We start from the raw sequence: 23,083 nt of genomic DNA, 5'->3' as shown, positions 1-23,083 counted from the left end.
ACCTTTACCACGGCCTTGCCTAGAGGATGATGGGTTGTTCGTGTTTGGTGATGCCATAATTAACAATAATAACAATTTTAACAATAACAATAATAATAATAATTAATAACAACAATTATAACAATAACAATAATAATAATTAATAACGACAATTATAACAATAACAATAATAATAACTAATAACAATAATTAGAACAATAATATTAACAACAATAATAAAGATTAGTTAGATCTTACAACCGTGCTTCAACGCTTTCCACTAATAACGATCATGAACTTTTAATTTTTTTCGATATTAATAAATAATAATTAGAGAATATAAGAGAATAAGAGATTAAGAGAATCAGAGATTAAGAGAAGAGATGAGTTGAATTGTGATTTGGAAGTGAAGTGAAGGCAAATTGGGAAAAAGAGCCGCTAATGGCCGTTAGAAAGAGGGAAGAGCAACGACACAATTGAGCTTTCAACGACTCTAATTATAGCCGTTTGGCGTGCCAGGCCGGGTTGGCACACGGGCCGTGCCTGACGAGCTGGCACGCAGGCCAAGAGGCAGGTTTATGTCGGGCCGTGCCGGAAATTTGCATATTCTATCCGTGGCACAGCCCATGGCACGCCAGGCGACGACCGTGCCAGGCCGGGCCGTGCCGTGCCACGCCGACTATCGTGCCGGGCCGGGCCACCCGCAGGCCAACCCAGCCCGTGCCCAACTTTGAATAAGATGGTGCAGTTACATGGTCTTCCAACCAAGTTCAAGCAATTCGAAATTTGTTATGACGATATTAGTACGTAGGTTTGTATTCTTTGAAGGAAGCTTATAATTGGACTTGAATTTCCGAATGGTTTAGTTTATGAGATTGAGGAGGGTAAATTATGCACAACAATGGGCAACTACAATACTTTAATATCCATTCTTGGATATTTGCAGCTTCTTGATGTTGATGTTGGGTATGATCCTAAAAATGAGTCCTTGTATTGAGAAAAGACCACATGCCCTTATCCTTGATGATAATTATCTATCCTTGATATAGATTAGTAAGAAATTTCAATTCTTTACATTTGTAATGGGAGGTTTTCGGTTCAATTCTGGACAAACTTAATTTTAATAATGTTTAAATTATCATTATGGTAAAATTAGGTCATTAGTAAAAAGTCATATGAATCCACAAAAGAAATTTGAAATACTATTGTTGGGAGGATCTTGCACTATCACTGCAAAATGAACATCTGATTATATTATTAATGACTTTATCGTAGTATAATGCATCCTTGTTGGTTGGAGAGACAAATCGACAATCCAACGATTCTTTGTAGTTGTGATGATTTCTATCTAATTATTCATCTTATTGTATTCGAAAAATTGATAACTTTTTCAACTCCGCATAATTTTTCACCAACGCATCAATTTCAAGTCAATCCATTACAACTATTATCCCGGATTTCAAAGTAAGAAAAGTTTTTCACGAAAATAGGAGGAGAAAAACCTTATTTTTCAAAATAGATTGAAAATCCTTTTTTTCGAGGGAGAAAATTTTCTTTAAGGAGAAGTATTATTATTCACCTAGAAAAGCAAAAAGAAATCCCAAACAAACTCTAAAGAAACAAATATTGGAGCTTTTCACGGATAAAAAACGATAAAATCCCTTCAATATTCGATAATGAAAGTGGGTTTAAAAGAGAGGAAATAGAAGAGACCGTAATATATCAACCTAGCTAAACATAACTTAATTTTAACATGACATCATGTTTAATTGCCTTGTTTAGTATGAACTAGCCTTATACATATGCAATGATTTCAATTATTAATTACTTCATTATTTTTTTTTCAATATTGTTACATAGAGGCATTTTGACAGAAAAATAAATATATATTTATTATTTGGGGTCCAAATAACCTTAGTTGGGCCGGTAAATTTTTGGCCCAAAAGTCCACAAAAGGATCTTTCCTTGCCTAAAGTCCAATTCCGTGCCTAAGTTCAAAGGGCAGTCCACTTGCCACTTGGTCCAAAACCTAGAATAAAAAAAAAAGCCTAGAATAAAAAAAATACTTGTAGCAAATAGGGCATCAAGTATTGAATCCAAAACCTCCCATTTGAAATGTAAGAACATGAGTCACACTTAACATATACAAGTTCATATAATACGAAGTATTATTTCAAAAATACAAAACATTAAACATCTCAAGGATTAGGGCATTTGATCTTATCATCAAAATAGAAGAGTCCCTTATTAGGATCATGCCCAACATTAACATCAAGAAGTTGATTACTTCCAAGCATGGATACGGTGTCGTTCTGTCCATTAAGTATTATTAAACATTGCAAGGTGGAGCTGGGTATCTTATACCACATATTACTCTCCTTAATCTCTAACAAATAATTCTCGAACTCAAATCCTATAACAGGCGGTCTCCCATCTACAAACTTTCCACTGTCATAACAAATCTCAAAATGTTCGGTACCATTGATCGTGTATTGGACCGGAGGACCAAACAATTGCACCATCTTTTTCATCATAGCGTCGTAAGCCTCTGACGTTAACCAAGTTGAGGGGGTGCCTGAGTCTACGATGAAGCCTCTTGTCCCGTATTCCGACATCTGGAATACTGATGCTGCCACATCTATCTCCTCATTATTCACTGTGACGCCAAGGAGTTCAATGAAGTAAAAATCAGAGTTGATGTTTCTTAACATTTTTACGGGTTGGCCTTGGATCCTTGCTTCAGGACCAAATAAGACGACATTGATTTGACTTAGGTCACTTGATATGCAGTATGAAAACTTAGGGTCATCTGCGTATAGTTGTCTTGGAAGCGAGTCCTCATTGTTGTCTCCACCTAAATTTTACACATTACGATAATTCAGAAAAATTAGTTGACACATTTTTTATGTATTATTATACTCGTATCTTGTTTGTCAATCTATAAATTCAATTGTAGTAGTGTCAAAAGTCAAAATATGTCAATTAATATGGAACGGAAGATAAAAAAAAAACCACACATACATAAAATAATATGGAATAGACGAAAAATAAAAGTCACACATGTTAATTTATTACTTTTTTCTTATTTGTGGTAAAATTTTGACGATTAATTTGTATGTCTACCTAGTCTAATATCTCTCTTAAATGCGTGTCAAAGTGGTGTATTGCAAGTAAATGAACAGAGGAAATATGTATTATTGTGAATCTAAAAAGATTTCACTTGACAGTTTTTTTTTTTTTTTTTTTTTTTTGTTTTTTTTTTAAATAGAAACATACTCCCTCTATATTTGTTTAGTGTTTCACTTTAACCGGCACATAGTTTTAGACAATTTAATCAACTTAAATAAAATAACAGGTACATGGGGTAGTTGGAGTAATAAACAATTGTAAAAAAAAATATATACTGGAGTTAATAGTTTATTGAAAAGTAATGAACATTAAAGAAAAGAATAATAATAATAATAATAATAATAATAATAATAATAATAATAATAATAATAATAAATTAATAGTGAATTTGGGTGAGAATCACGAAAGGAGAGAGAGAGATATAATATTAAAATATAGTATGTTGCCAAAAAAGAAAGTGTAATATTTAAAAATACACGGACGTATTTCGTATGTGTAACACTTAAAAAATCAGACAAGGGATATATATAAGGCAAAGTTTGGTCAAATAAGACGATTAAATTAGATTGATATGATCAGAATGAATAAATCCAAGTTAGATCAAATAAGAAAAATAAATTCAGACCCGTTGATAAAAAATCAAATTAGATAAGCAAAAATAAGATAAACTAAACATGGCCTAATAATTGACATGGGGATAAAAACCAGAGACCTACGACAAACATGACATTTGTAATTCCCTTATGATTCATTTACATACAAGTAATAATAATTAAGAATTAGAGAGCACGTACCTATAATCCCCGGCAATTTGGCGGTGTCAAGATAACTACATCCAAACCTGAATTGTACCAATGTCTTAACATAACCGATTCTAAATGTGGTGTAATCCATAGACAGATATCCGGTAGTCCAATCTCCATCTTCATACGTAATATCAAATTTACACCCTTCCGTATCATCATCACAACCTTTAATATACGGATACCCTTTTTCAATGTCGCACTTTTGCTGGTCAGTACAACTTATAATGCGATAGCTAGCTGACTGTGTTTGGTTAAAGTAATCGTATCCCGCTAATCTTTTGGCTGATTGCATTTGAACCATGACAAACTACTTCCTGTGTCGAATAAACCATACACTATTTGTAGTGGATTACCTATATACATTTTTGTTACATGTTCACCTACTTCTCGTTTATATTCTACCTCACTCACTTCGTTTGGGGACGCTGATGATAATTTTGAAAGAACCATGTTATGTAATGGTTTCGATCTAAGGTTATATTTGCTGTAGTTGATGGGATGGTGATGTTGTTGGCTTCGAGTACTCGAGTGTAGAGTGGTGATTCGGGAGATAAGGGTGGGATTAATGGTGCAATTAAGCCTTTAGTAACAGGAGAAAAGGCAGCTAAATATATGATTGATAATGTGGTGAAAGATAGAATGTTGGAAAGCATTTTGATGCAATGGAAAATAGCTAAAATTAAAATTATTGATGAATGAAAATTGAAAGTGCGTATTGTGAAAACTTAGCTTCAATTGAAACATATATATACACTGTACTAGTTAGTGATCGCTTTACAGAAATAAAATGGATAGATTCAATTCATTAAAAATTTTGCTTAAAAATGTATCCAAACATAAAATGTATCTGTGTTTGATTTCCATAATTGAATACACTATGGCATTATGTTATTATCACAAGGAAATATGGGATTATTGGAATCGGAAAAGAGGAAAGGAATCAAGAATACTTATTTTAGAAGATCATTAAGCTTTTGTGATCAAAGCAAAGGAAACATATAAACTTTTAAATAGACATGGTTTACATTAATTTATAGTGGACCACTAATTATATTAGAGACATTAGACCATCTCCATTGGTAAGACTCAACTTTGAGTATCGAAATACAAAATGAGTTGTTTTTTTTTTTTTTACCTCCAATGGTGATACCCAACCCACTTCTCAATTTAGCAACTCATGCAAAGTCTAATTTCCCATTGGTGAGACTCTTTAAAGTGTATTAATGTCACTTTTAATTTATGGCCCACCAAATCCATATTATAAGTTTTTTCTAAAAAAAAAACATAAAATTAAAACTTAAATGAATTACAAAATATATTATAATATTGATAAGGGGCCCACACTTTTTGTCAAATGAGACTCCAAGTTGGGTATTTAAACTTAACAACTTTCCTTTGGAGTTGCTAAGTTTAGATACCAACTTATTGGTATCCTTTGCAAAAAATACTCTTCCTCTCCTAAAAAAACTCCCTCTAGTCTCACCTTTGGAGATGGTCAGCCATTTTATCAATAAAAAAAAAAAATCACTATATCAACGTAAAGGTTATTATGTTAAAATAAAAGTCATTGTGTTGTTATAAAGGTCAAAAGAGATATTTTTTTAAAAAATGAAAGTTTATTATACTAGCCAATATGAATAATGAAGGTCAATATGTTAAAATTAGGGTCACTGTATTCAACATAACGTAACATCGGCTGACACGCTATAAAAAGCATTTTTTGTCGTAGTGAGTTTAACCATAAATATCTTTAATTAAAAATTAATAAAAAGTATAAAAAAAATTATATTATGAAAGTAGACATTGCAACAAATATAACAATATATACATAATCATGTTAATAGATTTTATAGTAATAAAAAAATTAAGTCAAAAATAACATATGAATAGTGCAAAATCTCAAGTGATGCATTTGAAAAAAATGGAAGGAGTATAACATTTTAAAAGATGGAAGTTATTTACATCCAAGTAGGTATATACAGTACATCTAAAAGCCCTAACAATCTCTTCTTTCCTCTCTCCTAAATTCGAGCCTCCATTGTTGATTTAAAAAGGAGTTTATTTCCATCGGTTTTAATCGATGGAAAGACCCAATCATTGTTTCTTTAAAAGTTTTTTAAATTTATAATAATGCTTTCTCCTTCTAAAGAAAGAGTTTCTGATCTTTTTCGAAAGACAAGGGTTTTTTCGACTTCCATCAAAAGAAAGAGAGAGAAATTTCTTAATTTTAAATTTGTAATAGTAAATATAGTGGATTGTCATATGATTATTTCAAAGGATCATTACATTGTGTCTCCAACAAGGCATTATTTTTTAACGATATAAGCGAGAGGTATTTCAAAATGCAAGCTAATACCTACTTTGCGATTGTTGTTTTTATGAAAGGAAATTTTTAATTGATTAATACCTTATATATTTGTTAAAGTCGAATATTCTTTGTAAATAAATGTCATATGACTTTATATTCATAAATTATTTTTACTATTAAAAAAAAATCCTTAAGTAGGACAATAAAAAACTTTATCAATCAACGTGACAACCAATCATCGTCAATTAAGTACTTAGGTTCGTTGGCATCAAGTACATGTAATCATAAAATTAAATAAAAAAAGGGGCATCAAGTAAATAAAAGCACAAAATTAAAAATACTCGTAGCAAACAGGGCATCAAGTATTGAATCCAAAACCTCCCATATGAAATGTAATAAGAAATATATTTCAAATATAAACAAAAAATCTCAAGGATTAGGGCAGTTGATCTTATCAAAATACAAGGCTCCCTTATTAGGATCATACCCAACATTAACATCAAGAAGTTGATAAATTCCAATAATGGATATGGTGTCGTCCTTTCCGTTAATTATTAGCAAACATTGCAAGGTTGAACTTGGAACCTTAAACCACATATTACTCTCCGCAATCTCTAGCAAATAATTCTCGAACTTAAATCCCATTTACTATTAAACAAACCAAAGTACTATTAAACAAACCAAAGTATTGTAGTTGCCCATTGTTCTCAATAATTTACCCTCCTCTATCTCATAAATTAAACCATTCTGGAATTAAAGTCCAATTATAGGTTTCCCTTAAAAAAAAAATAACCTACTAATGTCATAACAAATTTCAAATTGTTTGAACTTGGTTGGAGGACCATGTAATAAGTATGTAACTGTGTGCACCATCTTATTCTTCATGGCTACGTAAGCTTCCGAGGTTAAGTTATGGTGCTGCCTGAGTCTATGATAAAGCCTTGTGTTCCGTATTCAGACATCTTGAATACATCTTCCGCCATATCTAAGCATTCGAAATCCATCGTGATGCCACGCACGTCAAGGTAATAAAATTCAGTGTGGGGGTTTTTGGTCATGTTGTAGGCTTGGCCTATAAGGTTTGCATCAGGACCAAATTCGACGAAGTTGATTTGAGTTTGGTCCCTTGATATACAGTATGAAAACCTGGGATCATCTGTGTAGAGTTGGTTTGGGAGAGAGTACACATTGTTGCCTCCACCTAAATTGAACACATTATGATACATAAGAATTCATACGTATTAGTTTTATGTCTAGTTCAACAAAAGAATTTTTTTTTTTTTTTTTTTTTTTTTTTTTTTTGGCCGGATGAATATAATGAATCTGAATTCACTCCCGCCGTATTTAAATAAGAAAAATGTTTTGACTTTTTGCACTATTCATCTAATTCACTTTGACTAATGTTTGTGATTTATACAAAAAGATAAGTATAGTCTTGTTGCTACTTGTTGGAATCCTGTCAATGAATAGTTTATTAACATTCTATTATTATAATTTTTATTTATTGATAATTAAAGATATTATCGGTTAAAGTTTTGCATTGACATATGTGTACAAGATAAACATTTCACTAATTTTAGGTTTGGATGTAGTTTAGACAACAACCTTTAAGGAATGGAGTAACAAACGAATTTATGAAGAGGAAATTGATTGAAGTGGACCAAAATAAATAAAAATTAATTCGCGTATTAATTATCTTTAATTAATTAAAATGAATTTTAAAAACCTGCTTTTGTTGATGACCCGTTGTGAGTCCAGTTCACATGATGCTCTCACTCATTTAATAAAGAATGATTTATAAGACTCAGAATTGCAACCTCAAGGCTACAATACAAAATGATAATATAAAATTTTAAATGAAATTTTTTTCTTGTTATTCTTCATATCACACTGACCCAAATATTCATTAATTTTGTCACAAAACCAATTTAAAATCAAAATATATAGGAACTTTCTTTTTGGACAAATGGAATAATACATAATACAATAAGGTGAAAATTGAGGGTTTATATATAATAAATCAAAGATTCGAATAAATCATGAGCACGTACCTATGATCCCCATCCCTTTGAGGTTGTTTTCTAAACTACGTCCAAACCTAAAATTAATCAAATACTTTTCTTGTCTAATTTTAAACACGGTGTTTTTGATACCCATCACCCCTTTAGCTTGACCTCCATCTTCATACCTAACGCTAAATGTACAAGGAATTCTTCCTCTTCCTTCGCAATCTTCGCAACCTTTGATAATCTTGCTGGTTATGCACTTCTGCTCGTCATCACACCATATCATGTTATAGCTTTGTGACTTTGTTCGATTAAACCACGGGTATTTAGATGCATCATGCCTCTCGCATTGGAACCATGTCAAACCACTCCTTGTGTCGAATGTAACATACGCCAATTGCTCTGGGTCTGGGGTGCCCATGTACATGTACGTTACATAATGGCCTTCTGTGTTTTTAAACTCGACTTCACCCGCTTCGTTTGGGGATACCGAAAGAAGCCATGTCATGTAGTGGTTTTCATTATTTAAGGTGATATTTGTTTTAGGTGATAAGATGTTGTTGGCTTCGAGTACGTGAGTGTAGAATGGTGATCGCGGAGATAATGGTGGGATTAATGGCATAGTTAAGCCTTTAGTAAGAAGAGAAAAAGAAGCTAAACAGAGGATTGATAAGATGGTTAAAGATTATAAAATGTAGGGTGGTTTCAAAAAAAGAAAAAAAAAACCATAGAGTGTAGGGAAGCATTTTGATGGGAACATTGCTAGAATTATTATTATATATATATATAGATATTTAATGTTTTAATTTAACGATAGTTGTATAATGGATGGATACAAGTCATTTTAAATGGTTCAGATAAAAACTTTAAAACTACAATTGTGTATGTTACATATAAAATTTTTAAGGTGCCTACTCAATTTTGTCCAAGTACAGAATTCTTTACAATAAATTCTATGTGAGTGAATTATTGTGCATCTTTATAGAATCAAATAATGCGAGTAAAATCAAATGGTGATTTAAATACGAGATTGAATTATTATCGAAATCCCTTCACTAAAAACCCATACCACCCAATCTTCCATTACTACAATACTCACACAATGTTTATCTTTGATTCTATTACTACGTCATCTTAAAGGGTTAATCAAAACTTAGGCCCTGTTGTATTCACCTTATTTTCACTTATTTCAGGAAAAATAAGTTCAGATAAGGTTAATAGTTCTAATAAGTTCAGATCAAATAAGTTCAGGAAAAATAAGTTCAGATGAGGGTTAATCAAGGCTACCTGCAAGTTCAATTATAACTAAAATAAGTTGTAATAAGGACTAATAAGTTCAGATAAATTCAGATAAGATCAGATAAGTTCAGATAAGTAAAAATCAGAAGAATAGAACGCACCATTAGCTTGAACATTATTACCCAAGTTTCAACAATCACAATTTGTATTCAAGTAACTCAAAATTAAATCAAAACATTACATTAGATAATAATATATTGGTACATAATTTATTTAATATTATTGTATAATTAAAAAATTCAATCACCACATAAACAAGTTAACGAATTAGATTTAAGAATTTAAACTTAGATCAATTGAAACAATGAATAGTGATTTAATGTTAAAATTAATTTTATCTAATATCCGATGAATGGAAAGAGGATAATTTTATTTAATATCTTACCTACTAAAAATTGTTTTTTCTAATTGAAATTTATTGAAAAATTAAAGGCTTGTTTGGCATTGTTTTTTGTTTTTATTTTCCTTTTTGTTTTTCTTTTTAAAACTAAAAAATCAAAAACAGGAAACAAGAAAAAGGTGTTTCCATATTTTCTGTTGTTAGTTTTTCAAAATTATCATAATTTGAATAAATTTGACTAACTTTTTATTTATTATATGACATATATCATATGATTTTGAAAAAAAAAACAAAAAAAGCAAACCACAGCGATACTAAACGAAATTGTTAAGCTCTTATTTATTTATTTTTTAAGAGATGTCAAGGAATCATACAAAATAATCTTTAAAAAATCGTGCATCGCACTGATTTCATCTCGTAATAGTAATATTTTTGAAAGTTAATTTTAGATTTTATGTAAAGCGAATGTAATAATTTAGATATAATCCTTTTTTAGAGCAAGTTATTTATTTATTTTTTTTATTTTATTTTTTTGCAAATACTTTAAGGGGAATTTTTTTAATGTAACATGGTTAAGTGTCCTTTTTTATTTCGCCTTTAATAACATGTACTCCGTAAATCCATAATAGATTGATGAGTAGAGAATTAAGGTGAGAGGGACAAAGATAAAGAAATGAGTGGTAGGAGTAAAACCACAGGAAAAAATCAAATCAAAAAAGAGATGACAAAGCAAAATATGAAGGCTTTTTCTTCTTTCTCTTGTAATCACATTAAAAGGGAAGGGAATTGTGGTGCCCATATGGCTGCTAGGATAAACCCTGTTAATGATGTTGAATAGGTTTTTGTATCTTCGTTTTCGCAAGGCTTAATTGCCTTGGCGGAGATTGACTTTGGTTAATTTTTATGCTAATCCTGCTCGCTGAGCATCGTTTCAAAAAAAAAAAAAACAAACAAAAAAGGCTTCTTTTTTTTTTTTTTTTTTTTTTAAATCGAGCAAAATAAGAATTTAAGAAAAGGGTAAAATAATAAATAAACTTTTTAAGGGGTAAAATAGTTAGAACACTATAAGATTCCATCAGACATACAGACGTATAGGGTTTTATACTTTTATTCATTCACTTGTTAAATTGAAATAATCGACCTCCATTCTCCATGCATCACTTGATCACTGTATTGCTCAGGTATTTTTTTTTCGGTTTTTATTTTCTAAATATTGATTTCATATGTTCTTGTATGATTGATATATTTAATTTCTTCAAGCATCACTGTATTAGTCTGATTTTACTTTCTTTCTTTTTTCTGTTTTTTGTCAATAATCTAATCAGCTTTGTCGATAAAATTGTGATTTGTTCTGTTGATTTCGTAATTTTAATGTGCTAACTGTATAAGAAAATCCTAATTCAAATTAGATTGGGAATTAGTTATAACTCTGAGCAAATATGAGTTTGTTCTAGGGAAAATGTTGAAAGCCAATTAACTAAATGCCCTAAATGTAGTGAATTTTTAATTTGTTTCATTTAATGTAGTGAATTTTTAATTTGTTTCATTTATATTGCTTATTAGTTGAGTTTTATTTGTTGATAAGTAGTTGGTGTTGATTATTTATTTTTATTTTTTCTTTAGAATTTATTGATTAGTATGATAATGAACTTTTTTTTAATTTTTTTGTTGTTGGAGTTAGTAATGCAACCGGAAAGGTTTTATCTCAAACTTAATCGGGTTAGTTTGTCCGACCGATTAGGCGAGAATAACTCCTTAATTGAAAACTCATTGTTGTACAACTATCCGCTACATGGTCGTGTACCTTGTACTACATGATCGTGTGATATAAATGGTCGTGTACCTTATTCTACACGGTTGTGTGGTTTTGCATACGAACTCATCTATAGGGTCATGTACCTTTTTCTACATGACCGTGTGCGTCAGGTATTTTTTGAAGTGGCTATCAGTTGGGCCTAGTTGGGAGCAACGTAAACTAGTACGTGGTTTGGATTTATTTTGTTTCCTTGTATTGGAACATTATAAATACAAACGAGAGTCTCTTCAATGATACGAATTTTTGAAAAACCCTAAACACTTAAACACTAACCTACCCTTTGAAATCTGAACAGTTATTGAGTAGTTCCACTCTTCGGGTTCGGGTACACGAATTACGAGGAGAGTTGTGTTAACATTAGGGGCGTGCGTCATTAGAAAACCTGTACCGATAGTGGCGTATTTCGCTTCAAACGCAGTAGATTCCGTTTTGCGACATAATTGTATTATTGAGACAATTATTTTACCAACATTTGTAACAATTTGTTATTAGTACCAAGTAAAAGTTGTTTTAGATTTGTCCAAAATCATTTTAGAATTGTCAAGATTCTAATCGATTGATATTAATGTAAACATTTCAGATGGGAAAACGAAGGATGAGAAATGGAAAGGGGAAAGTTAAGGAAGATGTCAAGCGCGAAGGTGGACATAAAATATTCCTACTGTTTTGGTTAGAAAACAATGGACCTTCAGCAGGTCCTTCGGATGAGTGGAGATGAAGCCCAATTCGAGTGATGACCGAATTGAGGATTTCCTGCACAGCTGAACAAACGTAAACTGACCTCGGGGGTTGTGTCGAGGAAGGCCCCTCCGATGCCGAAGTCAGTACGAGTGTAAGGTAATGAGAGAAAAGCTATGCAAGATAGTTTGTTGCTTGAGGCAATTTGTGTGAATGAATGTAAGTGAAGAAAAATGAGAGCTTTTATACCTTACTCCAATTGAGTGGAGTGGGCTTGAGGAATCAGTTGGGCTGCCACTTGATTGGGCCCTGCTGACCTTGACTTGGCATGTATGTTAGAGGGTTGGACCTTACCTATTGGGATTTGTTTATTTTCATATGTGGACCGGGCCCAAATACAAGTTATTTGGACCCCAAACAACTTGCCCCCTAGACCCGATTCGTGAGGATAACGGGTCGGGTTTTCAGCTGCCGAGAGATTTGGAAGGAAATATATGAAAATAATTTGAAATTTGTTTGAGGAATTTGTACGGTTTTTAACTGTTAATTAACACTTAACTAACCTTAATGACAGTTAATTAAGGATAATGGGGAAGTGGAAAGAATTTAATGGGAAGTTAATTTTCGCGGTTGCAATTAAGTGGAAAGAATTCAAGTAGTCACGAATTGAAGTAGTGCTTAGTGGGTGATTAGTGCCTCTTTAATATCCGGAAACTGAATCCCCGAACATACATAAGAGCACTCCCACTTCTTTCAATCTTCACTTTCACAAAATCGAACCCAGAATTCTCCAGACACGCGCATTATCCCAATTTCCTTTTCGCTGTATTCTTGCAATCCGAAGCTTTAAACTCCAATCCGGTTCTTTGAACTAGTAGATCGGCGAATTCCGAGTCCGAAGAAGGTAATTTTCTAGCGATTTGCTTCGGTTTTCTTTGTTTTTTGAAATACCTTTCCTTTTCCCTTTTCTCGTACATTTCGAACTTCCGTCCCACTGAAAAATGGCCGGCGACCGCGGAAAAGAACCCATCAGGCCTGAGTCGAGTGCCGAGGAGGAAGAGGAGGAAATGCCGCAGCTAATTGTGAGGCGGAATCGCCCTTTGGCAATATGCCCCCTCTTAGCGGCCAAAACCCTAATGTCGGGGGTTGCGCAGGCTGCCACTTCGAGTGGGGCTGGCTTGAAGGTAGTGCCCTTGTCCAGCCGTCCACCTAGGGACTCAGCTGAGGCCGGTACCTCTGGCCGGAGCGCGGCTTCGGCATCCAGGCCGCTGACTCCCGAAGAGCGAGAGTGGACCTCGGTCCAGGATAACGAAGGCATCATGACGGCTGCGCCCTACTCTTGGTGGATCGAGAATGACGCCCAGTATCACTTCGCCGAACAACTTGAGATATATTACGGCATCATGGAAGAGGACGGATACTGGTGCAGAATGCCTGTTTCCGATGACAGGATTCATCGGCCCCCACCTGGGTACATCGGGGTCTACACCCGGCAATTGCAAAACGGGCTTCGATTTCCTGTCCACTCTTTCATCATCAAGTTGCTAAACGGATACAACATATCCTTGTCTCAGCTGACCCCTTTGAATGTCAGAAGGATTATAACTTATCTTTGGGTCTGTTTATTTTGTGGATTTGAACTGAGCGTTCATTGTTTTCGGTGCATTCACAAGCTTGCGCCGAACCACCAATCTAGCCGATTTCATGGCATAGGGTGGTGGCAGATAGAAGACGAGAAGGGATTTCTCACATCTTATCCGAACGACACTTCGGATAAAAACTGGAGAGGGCAGTGGATCTGGATCCGAGTTCCCTCTGATGAGGCTCATCCGAATAATTTTGGAGCTCCCCGCTTCCTGAGAAAACCAAACCCCGGAATGTCAAGCATCGGCCCCGATGAGTTTAATGAACTTGATCATTGCCAAATGGAGTTATTTGGCCGAAATAAAATGACAGTTACTGGCCGAATGGCCAATGTGCCAAGCACTTGGCTGCCCTGCTTTCATTACATCTTCCAGGAGAAGATGCTTGCTGTCGTCGGCCTCAGCCGAAGTTACCAAGGTGGTGAGGGGAATTCGGCTAGGGCCGAAGTCTTTTAATGCTTTCATCCCTTTTGTTGCGTGCTGATTTGCGAACTTTACTTTTTTCAGCTGAACTCATCTTCGTTTTCTTTTGACTTTTCAGAGTTGTACGAAGCGAACTCGGGCATTGATTACGAAGTACTCGGGATCAGTGAGGGGAGGGAACCACTCACTAACAAGTCGAAGATAACAGAGGTTAAAGATCGACCACTTGCCCTCCAGCCGAGGAAACTTGAAATTGTCAGCGCCTTAGAGTACCAAAGTTAGAAGGCCTGACATCAAAAGATTGACCCTTTCTTCCTCCATTTGGCTGAAGAAGTTGCTGCTGAAGCTGTCTCAGCTCCACAGACCAAAGCAGGGCCATCTTCCTCAACTGCTAAGCCAGTAAGAGAGGAAACTCATAGGGGAGAAGCCGACAACGACGAGTACTTGCTAGATACTTCGGTGAGTTTTCTGGTGCTCTTTCAATTTGCAACAAATTGCTTTAAGTACAGATCTTCAGCTAAGTTACTTCATAAGATGTTCTGAAATTTTTCTGAGTGTGTAGCTTCAGCCTCCTCGCCATGTCGCCGAGCCATTTTTCGAGGAGGTTCGGCACGAGGCAGATGCGCTGGGTGTCCAGGTTGAAGATCCTGGGCTTGCTGTTAATAAGAATGAGCCTCAGCTAGCTGAATCTGAAGCGCTCAAGCCTAGTGACATCCTCTCTAGCTCAACTGCGGGCTCTTTTAGAACCTTTCAATCCGCTGAGATGGGTTTTGGCTTGGCGCCCATGGATCCTGTTCCTGCACACGCCCGAGCAGTTTTTGAGGACAGGCACGACTCGGCTCTCTCCTATTTTGGTAATCTGAGTAACCTCTCAACTTTAGAGAGGGCTCGGGCCTGGACATTGGGCGCTGCTACCGGGGCAGCTGAATCTTTGGAGAAGGTGCCAAATCCTTTTCTGGAAAATCAAAGAGTGCTGATGCAGGTACCTCCCAGCACTTACCACTTACTTCTCTCTCCTTCCCCCCCTTTTTTTTATATATATCGTTCTAAGTGTTGGGCTTCGGCTAACCCTTTACATTCATCTGCAGGTTGTGCACAACCATTTCCTCTCTATGGAAATGTTCGATGAGCTATAGGAGAAGGCAGGGAAAGCTGAAGCATCTGAGGCCCGAGCTCGTCTTGCCGAATTGAAGCAGCTTAAAGCTGAAGAGGATAGCTCGGCTATGAAGCTGGAAATGCAGAGGATGGATGAGAACTTTCGCTCCTTCTGCCGAGGCCTGGAGCAGACTGTCTTTCCCTGGATTGAAGAGGGTCAGTCGCTGCTGAAAGAGTACAGAGCCGATACCATTGCTAAGTTTAAGGCCCGTATCGAGACAAAACTGAAGGAATATGATGAGTCCTGGCGGCTTCTGATTTCTGACCATGAGAGCCAACTTGCTCGGGTTCGGGAGGAGGTCGAGAAGAAGCAAAGTGACTTGGCCGCAGCCAATCAGAAGCTGAAGGAAGCTTTGGAAGCTCAGAAGTCTGAGCTCGACGAGGCGAAGGAGCTTCTCAAGACCCGCATCTACACAGAGGAAGAATATGCTGAAGGGTTAGAGAATGGCTGGAAATCGGCTTGTCGCCTAGCCCTGCATGCAGATCCTGATATCAACTGGGATCAGGTCGAAGCCTGGTCAATGGATCCTAACAACCCTCGTATCAATGAGGCTAGTCAGGCTGAAATTGACTTCCTGGTTCGGCAAGCTGAGAATGAGGAGAAAGATAGAGAAGCTGCGCAAGAGCTGAATGTCGTCCATCCTGCTTCCTCTTCAGCCGATGCTGATGCTTTGGCTGCCCCGAATGACGTTCCCAAGAATGCTGAAGCATAGGAATTCGGGCAGTCGTCTACTGAGTCTTGCGGATCGACATGTGCTTTATTTGTAAATGTCGCATCAGCTTTTGCCTATTCTCTTTTGTTTCAGCCTGCCTATGTACAAACTTTATAATTTGTTTTTGTGTACTTTCGTCAGCTGTGTTTTCCGCTTTGTGGCCGACTTTGAATTTTTTGTTTTAACATTCTGAACCTGGTATTTGTAGTTCCAACTCAACATTTGTAGCTCTGGTTTCTCTGAATGGATGAAGTAGAATTTCAGCTCTTTCCTCTCAATTTTCCTGTTTGAATAGCCTTGAACTTAATTGCCTTTTCTTGAATTTCTTCAAAATTTAGCTAGGTGCAGAGCTTTGGCTTGGAAATATTTAGTTGAGAATTTTTCTTATTTCTCTATGCCTTGCCCATTTTACTCTGATTTGGCTTGGAATTTCCCAAATACTGGGCTTTAGCTTAGAGCTTGGTATTTAAGTACCTCTTGCCCCCCCAGAACTTTGAAGACAAGGTCTTCGGAGTTCTGAGTTTATTGTTTATGTCTTTCGGTGTGGCCGAAGGTTTGTTGCCATATAACAGGTTGAACACTTATGCTTATTTCTTATATTCTGCTTAGTTTTAATTCATCCGAGGGAACGACTATCTTGGACACAGTGCCAGGGCAATGATCATCTGAAGTACAAGGCATCATTATGCAATACTTCGGAGGTGTAATCATCACCCGGAATTGATCTGCCGAAGATAGAGCATCATTATGCAATGCTTCGGGCCTTTTATCAATTCCTATTTTTGGCTATGTCTTAGATAAGCCTATGACCACTTTGCCGAGAGCAACAAATCCGTCAGAGGTACAATGCATCATTATGCAATACCTCGAGGTTCTATTTGTTGCCCCCATGTTGGCAGGTTCTTCGGCTTGCCGAAGTACAGTGCATCACTATGCAATACCTCGGACAACATCGGGTGTAAACCTTGAATTTTTCCAAAAAACGCCGAAAACAGAATTAATGAAGACGTAATGAAATTGTTACTAATTGCGGCTCAAAGGCCTTTCATTAATTTGAAGAAAACGTATTTACATAGATTTTTCTCCCGCATTGGGGTTTTACACATGAAATTTTCTAAGTACATCTGCATTCCAGTGGTTTTTCAACTTAGTTCCATCTAACTGCCGAAGCCGATAAGTTCCCGGTTGGAGCTCATCGTATATTTCATAAGGCCCTTCCCAGTTAGCCGAGAGTTTTCCATGGATGCGGTTTTTCTGGACAGCGGCAGCATTCCGAAGAACGAGGTCCCCGATTTTAAGGAGCCTTGCCTGGACTCTTCAGTTGTAGAACTTGCTGATTCTTTGTTTGTATGTCTCCATTCTGTCTCTCGCCGAATCTCGGATCTCGTCTAAGTAGTCAAGAGACTCTTTCATGAGATGCTCATTTTCTTCGGCTGAGAACTGATTGACTCAAAGACTTTCTGAGCCAATTTCCACTGGTAAAACAGCTTCGGACCCATACACCAATTCAAAAGGTGAATGTCTCGTAGCCTCTTTTTCAGTTGTCCGAAGTGACCATAGGGTTCCAGGAAGTTCCTCTATCCACTTGGACTTTTGATCTTCGACCCTCTTCTTGAGGGCGTTGTGGATTTGTAAATTCGCGGCTTCAGCTTGGCCGTTGCTTTGAGGATGGCAAACCGCCGAATATGCCAGCTTAATGCCGAACTAATCTGTGTACTGCCTCAGCGGCAGATTATCGAATTGCCTCCCATGATCGAAGATAAACACTTTTGGAATGCTGAAGCGAGTAATGATATTCTCCCAGATAAATTTCCTGACAGTCTGCTCAGTTATGTTTGAGGCTGCTTCGGCTTTCATCCATTTGCTGAAGTAGTCAATTCCGACTATCAGCCACTTTTTCTGATAAGGAGCTTCAGGAAACGGTCCCAAAATATCCAATCCCCATTGAGCAAAAGGGAGCGGATTCATAATCGGCTGAAGGTCCCTCGACGGCCGGTGAATAACTGGTGCAAATTTTTGACATTTTTCACATTTCTGCACCAGGTCTTTGGCATCTTGGATCATAGTCGTCCAGTAATACCCTGCCCACAGTGCTTTATGGGCCAGGGTCCTTCCCCCTATGTAGTTTCCGTAGATGCCGAAGTGGATTTCCCAAAGGACGTAATCTGCATCTGTTGGGCCCACACATTTCAGCAGCAGGGCTGAGAAGGACTTTTTCAGCGATTCCCTCTTGTAGACGATGAACCTTGAGCCGACCCTTTTCATTTTTGCGGCTAGGTTCTTGTCCTCAGGGAGTGTTCCTTGAAGCTTATAAGCCAGGATGGAATCCATCCAGCTCGGTTCAGCTTCGACGCATTGGACCTCAATTTCTTGGTCAATGCTTCTGATTCGGCGCACTTCCACATATACTGATCGGTTCAGCTCGGTGAGAGTTGAACTTACAAGTTTGGATAGTGCGCCGGTTTGAGCATTCTGACCCCTTGGGATCAGCTCAATTTCAAAAGTTCTCAACTTCACTATGACTGACTTGATCTTGGCGAGATAAGAGATCATGGAGGGCTCTTTGGCCTCATATTCGCCCCGAATCTGATTAGCGACCAGCTGAGAGTCTGTTTTCAAACAGACATGCTCGGCTTCGAGAGCTATGCACAGTTCTAAACCAGCAACTGCTGCTTCATATTCTGCTTCGTTGTTAGAAGCTTTGAACGAAAATTTGAGTGCATACTCGAAGTTCCTGCCTTCGGAAGAGGTAATCACTACCCCTGCTCCCGAACCATTTACAGTGGCTGAGCCACCCGTAAATATGGTCCAAGTCCCCTTCCCTTCGTCGAGTGTTTCCTGATAGGAACATTCGGCCAGGAAACCTGCTAAGGCTTGGGCCTTAATGGCTGCCCTCGGCTGATAGCTTATGCTGAACCCAGTGAGCTCGAAGGCCCACTTTGTTAGTCTGCCTGACTTTTCAACCTTGCCGAGGACTTTTTCCAACGGTTGATCCATTAAGACCACTATTTGATGTGAGTCAAAATAAGGCCTTAACTTCCGAGCTGCTACTACCACTCTATATGCAACTTTTTCGAGCAAGGGGTAGCGCATTTCGGCATCAGTCAAAGTATGACTGACGAAGTAGATCGGTTGCTGAACCTTTTCTTCTTCCCTCAGCAGCACCGCACTCACTGTAGCAGGGCTAACTACCACGTATAAGTACAAGATTTCTCCTTCGGCTGGTCTTGCCAGCGTTGGGAAATTTGCCAGGTGTTCTCGGAGCTGTTGGAAGGCTATTTTTTGCTCTTCTTCCCATATGAGCTCTTTAGATTTTGGCAATTTCAGCGCTTTAAAGAAGGGTAACCCCTTATCCGAGGCCTTTGAGATGAACCTGGAAAGGGCATCCATCCTCCCTGTGAGACGCTGAATGTATCTTTTTGTCTTCGACCCGGGAAGATCAAGAGCTGCTTGAAATTTGGCAGGATTGGCATCAATCCCCCTCTTGCTGACCATGAAGCCTAGGAATTTTCCTGACCTCACGCCGAAGACACATTTCTTCGGATTCAGCTTCATTTGGTGCTTTCTCAGACTGGCGAACGTTTTGGCTAGGTCCACGACATGGTCTTTCGCCTCTTTGCTCTTGACGATGGAATCGTCAACATAGACTTCCATGTTGCGGCCCTTCTGCTCAGCGAACACTTGGTCCACCAGCCTCTGATATGTCGCTCCAGCATTTTTCAGGCCGAAGGACATCATTTTATAATTGTAAACCCCGACACTTGTAACGAATGCCATTTTTTCTCAGTCATCGGGGTGCATGAAGATCTAATGGTACCCAGAAAATGCGTCCATGAAGCTGAGCAGAGCATGGCCACTTGTCGAATCGACTAATTGATCGATTTTTGGCAAGGGATAGAAGTCCTTCGGACATGCCCTATTTAGGTCTGTGAAGTCAACGCACATTCTCCTAGTGCCATTAGCTTTCTAAACAATCACCATATTCGCCAGCCATTCAGGATATTGGCAAGGCTCGATGAACCCTGCGTCCAGAAGTTTTTTGACTTCGGCTGCGATGTCTTGGTTCTTTTGAGCAGAGTAATTCCGCTTCTTTTGCTTAACTGGCTGACACGTGGGGTCGACATTAAGCTTGTGAGAGATAAAGTACGGATCAATTCCCGGCATGTCAGCTGCTGAGAAGGCGAACACATCTCGGTTGTCCCAAAGGAGTTGGATTAATTCAACTCGGAGGCTCGGATCCAGTCCTTGTCCGATGTTGACACATTTTTCAGTGTCCCTTTCGGTCAACGGTATTAACTCAGTTTGTTCATCTGACTCCATTGCTTTGAAGCCAGGCTCTTTTGGTTCGAGTCTACTGTCAATATCAGCAGACTTCCCTTTCTTCGGATGATCTTCGTTTGAGTCTTTCGGTCCAGCTGAAAAGCTTTCCTTTCCAGTCCCCAAAGATGTTCTTTTTCTCAAGGACCCCTGAGCCGAAGCACTTAGGCCTTCAGCCTTTTGGTACCTCGCTCTTTCTCTTTTTCTTCCTCATCATCCTTGTCACTGCGGCGACTCTTAGATGGTTTGAGGAAATTGCATTCTCGGGCCTCTCTTTGGCTGCCCAAGATTTTTTCGGAGTGTCCCTCGTCTAAAACGTAGATCATTGCTTGATGATACGTCGAGACGACTCCTTGAACATCATGGATGAGGGGTCTCCCCATGATGACGTTGTATACTGATGGGGCATCAATGACCAAGAATTCGGCCATGATGCTTCGTCTTGCTCAGTCTTGGCCGAGGCTGACGGGAAGGAGAATTTTCCCATCTGGATACGAAGAGAAGCCGTTGAATCCAGTGACCGGGTAGGGAACTGGAGTCAAGTGCTTGCTCTCCAACTTCAGTTGGTCGAATGCCTTTCGGAAAAGTATATTCGCCTCGCTGCCACCGTCTACTAGTGTCAGATAGACGTTGTGGTTGGCAATTACTCGTCATGATAACCAATGGGTCATCATGGGGGTACACCACCCCCCTGCAGTCTTCGGATGTGAACATCATGTTCGACACCGAGAGACTGTGGTTTTCGGAACTCAGCATGATGAATCTGATGGGTGAGACCCCTTAGATGGCGCTTCAGTGCATTCCGAGAGATACCTCCGGAAATGGTTAAGATGTCATTATTTCCTCCCTCGGGAGGTTTGTCCCTTTTCCGGTGGTAATCCAGATCTTGTCGAGAGTCTCTCTCAGTTTTCTTTTCTTCGCGGCGTTCCGCGAAATACTTCTTTAAGTACCCTTTCTGGACCAGTTCTTCAATCTGGTCCTTCAGCTGAAGGCAATCTTCAGTGCGATGCCCACGTGATTCATGGAACTCGCACCAATGATCTTTCCCCTTTTTCTGATGCCAGGAAGGAGGTGGCTTCGGTTTCTTGAATCTTCCCTCCTCCCTCGTCGCACTAAAGATCTTAGTACGTGGTAAGGTGAGAGGGGTGTAAGATTCAAATTTTCCCAGATAGGGAGCCTTATCCTTCTTCGGCTCCGCGATCGAGGGAGGTTCTGAGGCTTTTGCCTTCCGATCCCTTTCCTCGACCCTGGAACTTCGGCTGGCTGCCCTTTTGGCTTTGCAAGTCTTGATTGAGATTTCATCTTAGCCTTGTTCCATTCCTCGGCTCGGATGAATTTATCCGAAGCGTCGAGGGCTTCTTCCAAGGTCTGCGGGGGATGCATGACCATGAAATCCAGAAATTTCCCAGCTTGCAAGCCATTATGTAGTGCGAATACGGCTAGGCGCTGATCTAGACTTGTAATTCTGGACGACTCATTGCTGAAGCGAGTAAAGTAATCTCGAAGACTTTCGTCTTTCGCTTGCTGCAGGCCCATGAGCTCTGCAGTAGTTTTCTCTCGGCGGTTAGCCGTGGAAAACTTGCTCTTAAACTTGTTGGAGAGATCACTCCAACCCGTTATAGAGCCTTCCTTCAACCCTTTGGTGATCCACGATTGGGCAACACCTTTAAGGGTCGTAGGGAAGCATTTGCATCAGGTAGCTTCGGATCTTGGGTTAAGGTACATATGCCCCTCGTAAGAGGCTATGTGGTCCTTCGGATTCGAAGTACCATCATAAGTGATGTATGCCGGAATTTTGACTGTCGGCACATGTTCCTACAGTATCCATTTCTGGAAAGGGGAACTGGTAGGAACCATCACAGCTTTTCCCTTCTACCTTTCCGAAGGAACTTCACTCCTCCCTCTTAGAGAGGTGGAAGTGAGGGGTGTCCCTCCGTGCGACAGTTTTGGGCGAGAACCTTCGGGATAGGTGAGACGACTGTGAACGTCCTTCTCCCTTTCCCCTAGGCGCTCGTAAACGATTCGGCGAGAAGCGTTGTGGCTATTTGGATTGTCCTTTGAGTTCCGGATTTGGGAATTTTCAAAGTGACCGGAGTCCCCTCGCCGTTCCCGTCCTGTCTTGCCCAGGCTTTCGGCTCTTCTGCTTCTCTCTCCCTTGGAGAGTGGAATCCGCCCTTCTCCTCCTGAAGTCAGCTTCCTCTTCCGGCTTTCTGATCTCTGTGGAGGTGAAGGGGGAATGGTATGCACGGATGAGAGACGTCCACCCAGGGCTTTCATGAACTCCATGCAGACAGCCACTGCCCTCGCCACCTCTTTAGTGGAAGGAACGGTGGGAGGAGTTGAACGCATGCTTTGCGGAGGGCTCTGCTTATGAGCATTGCTCTCCCTCGGCGAGTTCCCAGCTTGGTGATCCCGTCGGAAGGAAGATCCCGCACGCAGATTTTCTCCTCTCGGAGAGTTAGAAACAGATG

The 23,083-nt window shown here is 38.7% G+C and overlaps 3 protein-coding genes across 3 annotated transcripts; all 3 read right to left on the bottom strand.

Moving 5' to 3' along the window:
* Positions 1–2,177: 2,177 nt before the first annotated feature.
* LOC110685724 (protein ASPARTIC PROTEASE IN GUARD CELL 2-like) lies at positions 2,178–4,215 on the bottom strand. The gene is made up of 2 exons (XM_021862248.1): positions 3,903–4,215; positions 2,178–2,833 (listed from the first exon to the last, which is right to left on the bottom strand). The coding sequence occupies exons 1-2, from the start codon at positions 4,213–4,215 to the stop codon at positions 2,178–2,180; spliced, it is 969 nt and encodes a 322-aa protein (XP_021717940.1).
* A 2,912-nt stretch (positions 4,216–7,127) lies between these two features.
* On the bottom strand, positions 7,128–8,850 carry LOC110685723 (aspartic proteinase nepenthesin-2-like). Its single transcript, XM_021862247.1, has 2 exons — positions 8,274–8,850; positions 7,128–7,423 (listed from the first exon to the last, which is right to left on the bottom strand). Exons 1-2 carry the CDS (start codon positions 8,848–8,850, stop codon positions 7,128–7,130), a joined length of 873 nt encoding a protein of 290 aa, XP_021717939.1.
* A 9,149-nt stretch (positions 8,851–17,999) lies between these two features.
* On the bottom strand, positions 18,000–20,072 carry LOC110685722. Its single transcript, XM_021862246.1, has one exon. It carries the CDS (start codon positions 20,070–20,072, stop codon positions 18,000–18,002), a length of 2,073 nt encoding a protein of 690 aa, XP_021717938.1.
* Positions 20,073–23,083: the final 3,011 nt, after the last annotated feature.

The sequence above is a fragment of the Chenopodium quinoa genome, unplaced genomic scaffold, assembly GCF_001683475.1.
Source record: "Chenopodium quinoa cultivar QQ74 unplaced genomic scaffold, ASM168347v1, whole genome shotgun sequence".
Taxonomy (NCBI): domain Eukaryota; kingdom Viridiplantae; phylum Streptophyta; class Magnoliopsida; order Caryophyllales; family Amaranthaceae; genus Chenopodium; species Chenopodium quinoa.
This window is presented reverse-complemented; position numbering and strand designations above follow the sequence as displayed.

Excerpts from the sequence above, each read along its gene's own strand:
- LOC110685724 (XM_021862248.1), bottom strand. The coding sequence starts at position 4,215 with ATGGTTCAAATGCAATCAGCCAAAAGATTAGCGGGATACGATTACTTT. Across the intron at positions 2,834-3,902 it reads CAAATTGCCGGGGATTATAG|GTGGAGACAACAATGAGGAC; the intron begins GTACGTGCTCTC and ends TGTAAAATTTAG.
- LOC110685723 (XM_021862247.1), bottom strand. The coding sequence starts at position 8,850 with ATGCCATTAATCCCACCATTATCTCCGCGATCACCATTCTACACTCAC. Across the intron at positions 7,424-8,273 it reads CAAAGGGATGGGGATCATAG|GTGGAGGCAACAATGTGTAC; the intron begins GTACGTGCTCAT and ends TGTTCAATTTAG.
- LOC110685722 (XM_021862246.1), bottom strand. The coding sequence starts at position 20,072 with ATGGCATTCGTTACAAGTGTCGGGGTTTACAATTATAAAATGATGTCC.